General features: G+C 44.4%; 1 protein-coding gene across 1 annotated transcript in view; it reads right to left on the reverse strand.

Moving 5' to 3' along the window:
* The window catches only part of EFNA2 (ephrin A2), a 325,831-nt gene that overhangs the window by 39,655 nt on the left and 273,147 nt on the right, over positions 1-13,029 (reverse strand). Inside the window, exon 2 of the mRNA XM_070931856.1 lies at positions 6,932-7,224. Coding sequence (XP_070787957.1) covers positions 6,932-7,224 — 293 coding nt within the window. The remainder of the gene's footprint in view (positions 1-6,931; positions 7,225-13,029) is intronic.

Genomic DNA, 13,029 nt, shown 5'->3' on the forward strand with positions numbered 1-13,029 from the left:
CTCCAGCTGGTCCAGAATGCGGCCGCGCGGGTGGTTATGGGAACGACATGGCGCTCCCATGTGACCCCCCTCCTGTGCGAGCTGCACTGGCTCCCGGTGGTCTTCCGAGTGTGCTTCAAGGTTTTGGTTACCACCTTTAGAGCGCTCCATGGCCTAGGACCAGGATATCTACGAGACTGCCTTCTGCCACCAGTAGCCTCTCACCGACCAGTACGCTCCCATAGAGAGGGGCTTCTTAGGGTGCCGTGGTCAAACAGTGTCGACTGGCGGCTCCCAGGGGGAGAGCCTTCTCTGTGGGGGCACCCGCCATCTGGAACGAGCTCCCCCCGGATCTGCGCGCTTTCCGCCGTGCCCTCAAAACATTCCTATTCCAGCAAGCCGGCCTGGCCTAACCTCTCTTTTTAACTGTTTTTAAATTTTTTAAATTTTAAATTTGTCTTATAAATTTGGGGTGTTTTAAATTTTGTTTTCTGGGCCAAATTATTTAATTGTATTTTAATGGTTTTTTAACATTTGTATTACATGTATTTTATCTTTTGACTGTTCACCGCCCTGAGTCCTTCGGGAGTAGGGTGGTATACAAATTCAATAAATAATAATAATAATAATAATAATAATAATAATAATAATAATAATAATAATAATTACATCCTCCGACGATACCTTAACAGTTCCTAGTTCCTTGGTTAGGACTCGAGCTGCTGAGCTATTAACCAGCCTCAAAGGCTGTGAATCTCACTAAAGATTAACCAATAAATAATAATAATAATAATAATAATAATAATTACATCCTCCGACGATACCTTAACAGTTCCTAGTTCCTTGGTTAGGACTCGAGCTGCTGAGCTATTAACCAGCCTCAAAGGCTGTGAATCTCACTAAAGATTAACCAATAAATAATAATAATAATAATAATAATAATAATAATAATAATAATAATAATAATAATAATAATAATAAGCAATAGGGAAGAATACGAAGCCTGAGAATATCCTGCAGCGGTGAGTTCCAGAGATTAAGACGGATGGTAGAAAGCAAGATTTCTATTCATTCTTTCTTTCCTTTTCTTTCTTTCTTTTTCATTCTTTCTTCTTTCTCTCTTTCTTTTTTCTTTCTCCCTCCTTCCCTCCTATCCTTTCCTTCTTTCCTTCTTCTCTCTCTCTCTTTTTCTTTTTCTCTTTTTCTCTTTTTCTCTTTTTCTCTTTCTTTCTTTCTTTCTTTCTTTCTTTCTCTCTCTCTTTCTCTATCGCTCTTTCTTCTTTCTCTCTCTCTTTTTTCTTGCTCCCTCCCTCCCTTTAAAAAACCCCTAAACCTTGCCCGCGCCGGGGAGGGGGCACAAGGAACCAATAATCACTAACCTCTTAAGATGGCTCCACTAGTTCATTTTCTCCATATCTGCCATTTGTGTGTCTTACTTTTTAATTTATTTTCATTTTTTTTAATAATGATTGACTTACATTTTTACAATGATTGTATTTCTATAATTATTGTTTTTTTAATTGCTGAACACCACCTCCAGTCCTTTCTGGTGAGAATGGGCAGCTGTACAAATTTGATATATAAAATCTATATACGATTAACCTTCTCATTTTCTGTAGCCTTTAATTGGGCGAAACAGTGCAGCATAGGGCAAAACTTTTTCAACCAAGGTTGGTTTAGTGGAATGTTAAAGACACCATGCTAGAAAATGAGAGATTGTGGCAGGGGTGAAATCCAGCAGGTTCTGGAGAACCGGCAGCGGAAATTTTGAGCAGTTCGGAGAACCGGCAGCGGAAATTTTGAGTAGTTCAGAGAGCTGGCAAATACCACCTCTGGCTGGCCCCAGGAGTGGGGAGGCAATGAGGATTTTGCAGTATCTTTCCCCTGGAGTGGGGTGGTAATGGAGATTTTGCAGTATCCTTCCCCTGCCATGCCCACCAAGCCACACCATGCCCACCAAGCCACGCCCACAGAACCGGTAGTAAAAAAAAATTTGGATTTCACCACTGGATTGTGGGATCAAATCCCATTTTAGTCTGGAAAGCCAGCTGAGTGACTTTGGCCCTGTCCTCTCTCAGCCCATCCCACCTCACAGGGTTATTGTGGGGAAAAGAGGAAGAGGAAGGAACGTTCGGTATGTTCGCCTTCTCGAGTTCTTTATAAAAATGAAAGATGAGGGAAATAAACAAACGAACAAACAAGTAGCTAAAACTTACAAAATGCCTCCAAAACGCCAAGGCCTATGACTCCTGTGGGATTGAAATTTTAGCCAATTTTATAAGACATTTGATGACACAAATGTCATCACTGACCCTAAAGCAGTTTATGACATAAAACCAACATGTCATAGAACATTTCCTGGGATCATCTGCTGTGAGGTTTGACTCTGCTCCCCAGTTTAACATGGGCTGCTTTGCGAGGCAGCACCGTCTCTGAATGCCTCCCTGGGTTTTTAAGAAGTTTTCAAGTATATCGGAAGCTCTGCCTTTGTTGAAAACATTAAGGAATCTTGGTAAGGAAATATCTCTGAAAGGATGACCCAAGAGGTCACGGGGTGGTCTAGTAAATAAATAAAAACACACTCTTTCGAGGAAAGCTCCCAGTGATTGAGTGGTTAAGCATGGATAAATGTGTGTTCTCTTGTTAGATGTGGGTTTTAATTTGTTGAGGCTGCACCGAGGGCATAGATAGCAAACACAGCCCTGCCCCCTTCCTTCCTTAATCACACATGGTCACCTACAAAAGCTTCTTTGCCAGTTCAAGACTAGATGATTATCTCCAGTTAGTGCCGGGGAAACACTAATATCCTTCCAAGCTAAATTGAGGTTGGGTGAAACTTGGTGGGGTTTGTCAACACAATCTCTTGATTGCATCTTCCACTCAGTCCTCTGAAGGGTGACGGGAGACAATGTACGGATGTTTGGATATCCTTGCAAAAGGGGTAAAGTCAGATTTGGAGGGGAGTATTTTAGGTTTTGTAGGGCACGGCGGCTCAGACGCTGAGCTTGTCGATCGGAAAGGTCGGCAGTTCGGCGGTTTGAATCCCTAGTGCCGCGTAACGGGGTGAGCTCCCGTGACTTGTTCCACCTTCTGCCAACCTAGCAGTTCGAAAGCAGGTTAAAAAAATGCAAGTAGAAAAATGGGGACCACCTTTGGTGGGAAGGTAACAGCGTTCCGTGCACCTTTGGCGTTGAGTCATGCCGGCCACATGACCACGGAGACGTCTTCGGACAGTGCTGGCTCCTCGGCTTTGAAACAGAGATGAGCACCGCCCCCTAGAGTCGGGAACGACTAGCACATATGTGCGAGGGGAACCTTTATCTTTTATTTTGGGTCTCAGGGATGTGGGAGGATTTTTCAGAAGCAAACGAACCAGTGGTGGGTTCCTGCTGGTTCGGCCTGGTTCAGCCGAGCCGGTAGCGGTGACGATATGACGTCACCGAACCGGTTCTGCCCCCCTGTCCCCCCGCGTTATTCTTACCTTTTATTTGGCCCCACCCCCAATCTATTGCTGCCTCCTGAGTCCCAGCTGATGGGCTATAAGGAAAAACTGTTTAAACTCTTGCTGTGGGGCTTCAAAGGGCAGCCCTACAGCTGATCAGTGGTAAAAGGCAGTTTGGTGGTACACCGGTGCCTCCAAAAACAAATAAGTAGACCGGTGCCTGCAAAAATACATGAGTAGACCAATGCCTGCAAAAATAAATGGGTAGACCGGTACAGCTCTGCAAGCAGTTAAAAGCCTGGTAGAACAGTACCTCTGCTAAATCCTAAAAAAATTGTCACATGACCATCAAGCCACACCCACAAAATAAGCCACGCCCACAAAACCGGTAGTAAAAAAATTTAGAACCCACCCCTGAAACGAACCCATTTTTATTCTTAAAACCTCCCCACTGACACCCCGAGAAGGGCAGCATTGCATTTCCAAAACTGTTGTTGCCAACATGCCCCCCCCGCCCCCAAAAAAGCCAAGGCAGTCCTAGGCTACATTAATAGAGGGATAGAAATCAAGATCACGTGAAGTATTTGTACCATTTTATAATGCCTTGGTAAGACCGCACAGGTTTTTTTGGTCGCCACAATATGAAAAAAGATGTGGAGACTCTAGAAAGAGTGCAGGGAAGGGCAACGAAGATGATTAGGGGAGGTGGAGATTAAAACATATGAAGAACTGTTGCAGGAACTGGGTATGTTTAGTTTAATGAAAAGAAGGATTAGGGTGATATCAGTGGTGGGTTCCTCCCGGTTCGGCCGAGCCGGTAGTGGTGACGATATGACGTCACCGAACTGGTTCCCCCCCGCCCCCCCCGCCCCCCCACGTTATTCTTACCTTTTATTTGGTCCCACCCCCAATCTATTGCTGCCTCCTGAGTCCCAGCCGATGACTAGAGGGAAAAAAATTGTTTAAACTCTTGCCGCGGGGCTTCAAAGGGCCGTCCTACAGCTGATCAGTGTTAAAAGCAAACAAATGAGTCGGGTCGTAAGTGCGAGGACTGGTCGTAAGTGCGAGGACCTTCCAGAAATGACTCTGACCAGCTAGCCACGCCCACCTAGTCACATGACCTCCAAGCCACACCCACAAAATAAGCCACGCCCACAGAACCGGTAGTAAAAAAATTTAGAACCCACCCCTGGGTGATATGATAGCAGTCTTCCAGTATTTGAGGGGCTGCCACAAAGAAGAACGGGTCAACCTACGTTTCAAAGGACCAGAAAGCAAGACAAGAAGCAATGGATGGAAACTAACCAAGGAGTGAAGCAACCTAGAACTAAGGAGAAATTTCCTAATGGTGAAAATTAGCAAACAGCACTTAGACTTATATACTGCTTCATAGGGCTTTACAGCCCTATGTAAGTTTACAGAGTCAGCCTCTTGCCCCCAACAATCTGGGTCCTCATTTTACCAACCTTGGAAGGATGGGAAGCTGAGACAACCTTGAGCCAGTGAGAGTCGAACTGCCAAACTGCTGGCAGCCGACAGTCAGCAGAAGTAACCTGCAGTACTGCACTCTAACCACTGCTCCACCCACAATCAACCAGTGCCTCCAGAAGTTGTGGGCACTCCAGGAGTAGAGGTTTTTAAAGAAGAGACTGGTCAGGTATTTGTCTGAAATGGTAGAGGGCAGTGATGGCGAACCTTTTTGGCACTGTACCAAAAAGAGAGCGCACATGCGCGCGCACCTGGGCTGCAACCGGAAGAGGATCTGCCCAGGGCGCATGTGCCCCCACCTCCAAAAACGAACTTCTGGTTTCAGCTACTGAACTTCCGGTTTCAGCCAGCTACTCTTCCGGGTTTCTGGCGTGCAAGCGCACACGACGATCAGCTAGCCGGCGTGCATGCTCACGCAGGAAAACGGAAGACCAGCTAGTTTCCAGCACTGCCAGCTGATCACTGCGCTTGTATGCATGCCAGAAACCCGGAAGAGGAACGGGCGACGCTGCACATGCCAGGCGATATGGCTCCGTTGTCAGCACTTCAAGCTGCATTTACTCTAGTGCTGACATAAGAAAGAGAAGCGGAGGCATCTGGAAAGGGACGTTTGACTTTTCACCTACTTATTTTCCCTGGAGATAATATCCCCTAGGAGATGGGATGGGAGGGGGGAAATTCCTTTGAGCTGGAGCAGTAGATTAGGGGTAGAGAGACTTGGAAGATGGCCAATGAGTGCAGGGGAGTGGGGAATGGAAAGGGAGGGTTTTGGGTCTGGAAGTCAGTGTTGGCTGCGATGGAGTCGGAATTAGAATGTCGTGCTTAATAAATTGGAGTTTTTCTTCAAAGACTTTGTTTGAAATGCAATTTATTTGAGATGACCTTGAAACCTGACATCCGTGTGCCACATTGGGCACACATGCCATAGGTTCGCCATCACGGGTATGGGGTCTCCTGCTTGAGCAGGGGGTTAGGATTAGGAGACCTCCAAGCTCCCTTCCAACTCTGTTATTCAATGTTCTATCTTCATGAGCCATTTTATTGCCAAATTCTAGCAGCACAATCTTGGGGTACAGTGGGGCTGTTTAGTTTCAGACTGCTCCCTTCTTAGCTTTACATACCATAATAAATCTAAGAATATAAGCAAGCTGCTTACATTTCCAGGTCTTTCTTCTGTGTCCCACAACACCCCTTTTCGTAACCTTTCAATCAAACAGCCCAGCTCTGAACTGAACTGAACTTCTGAGAAAGCTCACCTCAGCCAGCATTGACAGAAAGTCCTCAACTTACGACTACAATCAGAACCAGAATTTTCATTGCTGAGCAAGGCAGTTGTTAAGTGAGTTGCGCCCGATTTTACAATATTTTTTTTTGCCACAGTTGTTAAGCGAATCACTGCAGTTGTTAAGTGAATCGTGTGGTTGTTAAGCAAATCTGCCCCCCTCCCCCCCATTGTCTTGGCATGTCGGAAGCCAGCTGGGGAAGGTCACAAATGGCAATCCTGTAACCCCTGGGGACACGGCAACGGTCATAAATACGTGCCGATTGCCACCCCCCACCCCCCAAATTTTGGTTGCAATAACTGTGGGGATACTGCAACGGTGGTAAGTGTGAGGATCTGCCGTAAGTCACTTTTTTCAGTGCCGTTGTAACTTAGAAGTTCGTAAGTTGAGGACTACCTGAATCCAGTTTGTTATCTAGGGCAGGGGTCTCCAAACTTGGCAAATTTAAGCCTGGAGGACTTCAACTCCCAGAATTCCCCATGAGCAGTGGCTCCCCAAGTCCGCAATGGCTTAAAGCTGCCAAGCAAAGCTGGCTGGGGAATTCTGGGAGTTGAAGTCCGCCATGGCTTAAAACTGCCAAGGTTGGAGACCCCTGATCTAGGGCTAACCTGATTGGCTAAAATCCTCACTTCATGTACGGGACACAAAGTTTCCCCACTTCCAACCCTCACCTCACCCTAGGGAACTCCAGCTTGCTCGGTTCCTACAGGAAGCGCATAGGGCAGCTTTCAGTACTTACAAATGTAGTAATACTCGTGCCCTGGTCTGAATTCGAATCCTAAGGAGAAAGGGGTAAAAAGCTGGAACTTCTCGGAGAACTTGAGGGGCCCATTGGGTGAATCCGGCCGGTTACATTCCCAGCGTTTGAAGCCGTTCTGCCGATGGTCGCAGGAGCTGTGTCCCTCGTAGTTGACCATGTACAAAATGTATCGCTCCATCTGGTCCATGGGAAACGGGATCTCATAATGCGGGCAGTATATGTCCAGGTAATCGTTGATGCTGACCTCCACGGTGTAATCCCCTTGGTGGAATCTGCAACAGGGGGAAAAGAGACGGTTTAAAAGGGGTTCTCGGATCTTGAAAACCAGAGTCCAGTTGTTCTGTCCCCGTCTCACACATGCACACAAACAGACAGCCGGGGGTTAAATAAACTGGCAGACAACCAATTCTTCCGATAAGACGCTTGGCAGCAACCCAGTAGCTACTTGCCAAGAACTTTTACTCAATACACAAAATACACACAGTCAAGAATTGTCCATTTCATAAAATAAATCCAAGGCCGATAATGTTGTTTCCACAGATGCAATGTGACTCGATAGTAGTTAGTTTTGTCCGTCACAGAGTCTGAATGGCCACCTCACCCCCTTTTATACCCTGTGGGGTGTGGTCCAGTGACTCAGCCTAATCTCTGGCACACCTTTTCTTCTGTTGCGCGTGCTTATCTCTGCGACGCTTTCGAGGATACAGCCAAGACTCATTACCCTCATCACTGTCCACCTGTGGCTGCATGGACGTGCTTGGCCCCGGCCCTATCTCTTGCCCTTCGGCGGACACCGAAGGCATTGCCAGAGAGAAGGTTCCTGGAGAGGGAGGCCTTGCCAACTCCTCTCCTTCACTCTCGGAGTCCTCTCCTGCCGATGACACAGGCTCAGGTAACGGAGCCACAACAGCAGCCAAAGTATGTGACATTCAAAATACAGGTAGCCCTTGATTTACAACAGTTTGTTTAGTAACCGTTCGACGTTACAATGGCACTGAAAAAGCTGACTTATGACCATTTTTCACACTTATGACCAGAGGTGGGATTGAAAAATTTTAGCAACCGGTTCTCTGCCCAGCTGCTGGGTGGGCGTGGCCATGGTGGGTGTGGCCTACTCGACCTCCTGCACCACTATGGGGGGGGGGAAGTTTTCGCCCTCCCCAAGCTGCAGTGGCTTTCCTCGAGCCTGCGGGAGGGTGAAAAACGGCCTCCCCCGGGCTCCGGAGGCCGGAAACGAGACCATTTCCAGACTTCTGGAACTTCCGGGAGGCCCGTTTTTGTGCCTTCCAGAGCCTCCGCGCGGGCGCTGCACTTACCTGGCATCCAAAACGGGCCGTGTGGAGACTCCTGGGAGGGATAGGGTGGGATGGGAGGGGCCAGCCAGTCCTTGCAACTACCAGTTTGGCGAACTAGATGTAAAACCAATCCGAACCGGCTGACTCCAACCCCTGCTTATGACCATCGCAGCATCGCCATGGTCACATGATCAAAATTCAGACGTTTGGCAACTAACTCATATCAGTGTCTCAGCAGTCTCCCCTTTTGCGACCTTCTGACAAGCAAAGTCAATATGGAAGCCAGATTTGCTTAACAACCGTGTGACTAATTTAACAGCTGCAGTGATCCGCTTAACAACAGTGGCAAGAAACATCGTAACGTGGAGCAAAACTCCCTTAACAAATGTCTCGCTTAGCAACAGAAATGTTGGGCTCTGTTGTGATCATAAATCGAGGACTAACTGTAAAATAATTCAGGGGTGGGGGCTACTTACACATGAGAAGAAGCTGCCACTGAATGCAACAGACTTACCTACTTATTTAATAATTTATTTAGCCATTTTATGGCAGTAACTTTGGTAGGTTCACCCAGGATTCACCTAATAATACCTAATTATTCAGTTAATAATACCTAATTATATGCCCAAATCTAAAAATCCAATATTGATTCATTTTTCCCAGCAGAGGCATGAAAAACTAGCCATGATTTATGTATGTATGTATGTAGATTTTTATCCTGCCTTTATTACTTTATAAATAACTCATTTACAACTACACCAAGTAAGAAAATAACTTCTAGTCCTTGTACTTAAAACCATTGCAGCATCCTCACGATCAAGTAATCATAATTTGGGCCCTTGATAACCAGCATGTATTTATGATGGTTATTTTGTCCCAGGATGATATCTTCGCTATTTGTGAACCTTCCCAACTGGCTTCAGATGAGCAAAGTCAGCGTGGGAAGCTGGATTTACTTAACAACCAAATGATTCACTTAACAACTGCACTGGTTCGCTTAACAACTGTGGCAAAAAAAGGGTGTCAAACTCAGGTGTAGCTCATTTAACAACTGCCTTGCTTAGCAACGGAAAATCTGGTTCCAATTGTGGTTGTAAATCAAGGACTGCTTGTATTAGTGACCAACCTTGCAACTGTCTGAATTGCATAGTATCTTGCCCCAAAGCTGAGGATTTTTAAGACACCAGACGTGCACAGAAATATCTGTGTTACGTTCAGAAAGTAAAAACCATTTATTTTATTTACTTATTACATTAGTATGCCACCCACCTCACGGTTGCAGCGACTCTGAGTGGCTTACAAAATGATAAAACGGTAAAAACAAAACAAAAAAGATAGTACAAAATGATTAAAATTAAGAAGATTAGATTAAAAAGATTGATGAATTGTTTCCTCTTTAAAAGAAGACCAGGACATTTGAAATGAGACGCCCTGGGTGTATTCGAGATGGAAGAATAGAATAGAATAGAATAGAATAGAATAGAATAGAATAGAATAGAATAGAATAGAATAGAATAGAAAGAGTAGAGTAGATAGAGTAGAGTAGAATAGAATAGAATAGAATAGAATAGAATAGAATAGAATAGGAAGAGTAGAGTAGATAGAATAGAATAGAATAGAATAGAATAGAAAGAGTAGAGTAGAATAGAATAGAATAGAACAAAACAGAATAGAAAGAGTAGAGTAGAATAAAATAGAATACAATAGAATACAATAGAATAGAATAGAAAGAGTAGAGTAGATAGAGTAGAGTAGAGTAGAATAGAATAGAATAGAAAGAGTAGAGTAGAGTAGAATAGAATAGAACAGAATAGAATAGAAAGAGTAGAGTAGAGTAGAATAAAATAGAATAGAATAGAAAGAGTAGAGTAGAGTAGAATAGAATAGAACAGAATAGAATAGAAAGAGTAGAGTAGAGTAGAGTAGAATAGAATAGAATAGAATAGAATAGAATAGAAAGAGTAGAGTAGATAGAGTAGAGTAGAGTAGAATAGAATAGAATAGAATAGAATAGAATAGAATAGAATAGAATAGAATAGAAAGAGTAGAGTAGATAGAGTAGAGTAGAGTAGAGTAGAGTAGAATAAAATAGAATAGAATAGAAAGAGTAGAGTAGAGTAGAATAGAATAGAACAGAATAGAATAGAAAGAGTAGAGTAGAATAGAATAGAATAGAATAGAAAGAGTAGAGTAGATAGAGTAGAGTAGAGTAGAATAGAATAGAATAGAATAGAAAGAGTAGAGTAGATAGAGTAGAGTAGAGTAGAGTAGAATAGAATAGAAAGAGTAGAGTAGAGTAGAATAGAATAGAATAGAATAGAAAGAGTAGAGTAGAATAGAATAAAATAGAATAGAAAGAGTAGAGTAGAGTGAGTAGAATAGAATAGAATAGAAAGAGTAGAATAGAGTAGAGTAGAATCGAATCGAATCGAATAACAGAGTTGGAAGGGACCTTGGAGGTCTTCTAGTCCAACCCCCTGCTCAGGCAGAATCTTGAGGACTAGAAACTTCCAAGCATTATTGGTCCTATTATCCAACCATACAGTGTCCGGTTAGGAATACCAAGTAGAAAATCTTTCTACTTTGCAATTCCACCAACAATGGATTCTGCCAAGCTAGGATTGTCTGACTCGTTGGGAAAAAGCCCCAGAGGCCGATCCAAGCTTCTCTAGAGCCCACGTGGTTTCCCTAATCTTCCTCCTTCCCATTAACTTTACAAGATTAAACCAAGCACCTCTTAAAATTAATAAAACGGCAACGGTAGGTGATTAATGGAACGGAAGGGGGGGGAGGAATCTTTCTCCAAACCACCATGCCTGATTAGCCCCCCCCCCCCACCCTCCACCCTCCCCGTATTATATTCAGAGCACACTCCAATTTTATAGGGGTTTGGGGGGGTTTAGGTATATTTTTTGGACAGATTATCCGAGAGATTAGAGGATTAGCCAAACTGCGAAGGAGGCATGCTGGTTTTGGGCTGCGGACAGCGTGCCTCGCTTTGCTTAATACACCATTACTAAGGGCTGTTAGGAAAGGCAGGACTCTCTGACCCCTCAGATGCCTTTTCTGGCATTGTCCCCGGCAATTATCTCCAGCTTCCAATTTTTTCCGGTGCCATGTAGGAAAATCATCCCCCCTTTTTAAAACATTAAAAAAAAAAAAAAGTTTTCAGTCACTTGGATGACATTTGTTTTAGAAATTAACTTTCAAAGAATTCTGATGAAATACTCACACATGGGAGCCAAATGTAATTTTGCAAGGAAGGTGAAGGACCTGAGTTTTGTTCTCCAGAACCTGTCAGAACCTGCTGGATTTCACCCCTGAATTGAAGGCCTATTTTTCCAACATAATGTCAAGCAAGGTCAACTCTTGGCAACCGCATAGTTAAGTTTTCTCTGTCCTGACCCTGGTCCTACAAGTCTTTGAATGGTGATCCCATCAGCCCTGAAACCGAGTCCATGCATTTTGCTATTGATTGTCTTCTTCACCTTCCTTCCTTCCATCTCTCCCAACATTGCTGGCTTCTGAGAGGAGCTGGGTCTTTATATTGATTGACTGGCTGATTGATTAATTGATTATGTGTCATGTTGGGCTTGACCGATTAATTGATTGATGATGTGCCACCAGGTTGGAGTTGGCTGATTAATTGATTGATGATGTGGTGCCATCACGACGGGGTTGACTCTTAGAAACTGTGTGGGAAGAACTTCTCCATGTCCCTAACTAGGTCCTTCAGGTCTTCCCAAGTTGCACCCATCACACCTGCAACTGAGTCCATCAATTTTGCTGCTGGTTGTCCTTTTCTTCTCTTTCCTTTCCAACATTTTAGCAATAGCAATAACAGTAAAACTTAAGACTTACCTATCCCCTTCATAGTGCTTCATGGCCCCCTCTAAGTGGTTTACAGAGTTAGCATCTGGTCCCCAACAATCTAGGTCCTCATTTTACCAATCTCAGAAAGATGGAAGGCTGAGTCAAGCTTGAGCTGGTCAGGATCGAACTCCTGGCAGTGGGCATTCTAACCACTGAATCACCAGGGCTCCTATATTTTTCTCAAGGGAGCTGGGTCTTCCCATTGATTAATTATGTGCCATCAAGTTGCCGAATAACAGAGTTGGAGGAGATCTTGGGCATTTTCCAGTCCAACCTCCTGCTCAAATAGGAGACCCTATACCATTTCAGACAGTTGTCCAATGTCTTCTGAGAAACTTCCAGTGATGGAGCTCCCACAACTTCTGGAGGCAAGTTGAGTACTTGTTCTAACTGTCAGGAAATTTCTGCTTAGTTCTAGGTTGCTTCTCTCCTGGATTAGTTTCCATCCATTGCTTCTGGTCCTGCCTTCAGAGTTATGGTCAACTCTTAGCAACAACATGGCTAGAACTTCTCCATGGAGATTTGTCCCTAACCAGGTTCTTCAAGTCTTCCTACAGTGACCCCATCACCCCTTTAACTGAGTCCATCCACTTTGATGATGGTGTTGTTATCCATTCAGTCATGTCCGACTCTCGGCAATTCAATGGGGCCAGGTATCTCCACATTTTCTGATCTTGCACTACTTCTTTGAGTTTTTCTTTGCTCTGGCTGGTGTCAGCTTTACCTCCTCAGATTTCGATTTTCCATGCAAATTTATAATCATTTCCTTTATTTCCAAACACATCGTCTTTATCAATGTCAGCTTTGATGGTGTCCAGCCACCGTGTTCTTTGAAGGCCAGTCATCTTTACCACCACACCTGATTGGCTCTTGTACCGAGGGGGAGGGATCATCATGGAGTAACCTATT

The sequence above is a fragment of the Pituophis catenifer genome, unplaced genomic scaffold (genome assembly GCF_029215685.1).
Source record: "Pituophis catenifer annectens isolate HBS135680 unplaced genomic scaffold, rPitCat1.0.hap2 SCAF_1, whole genome shotgun sequence".
Taxonomy (NCBI): Eukaryota; Metazoa; Chordata; class Lepidosauria; order Squamata; family Colubridae; genus Pituophis; species Pituophis catenifer.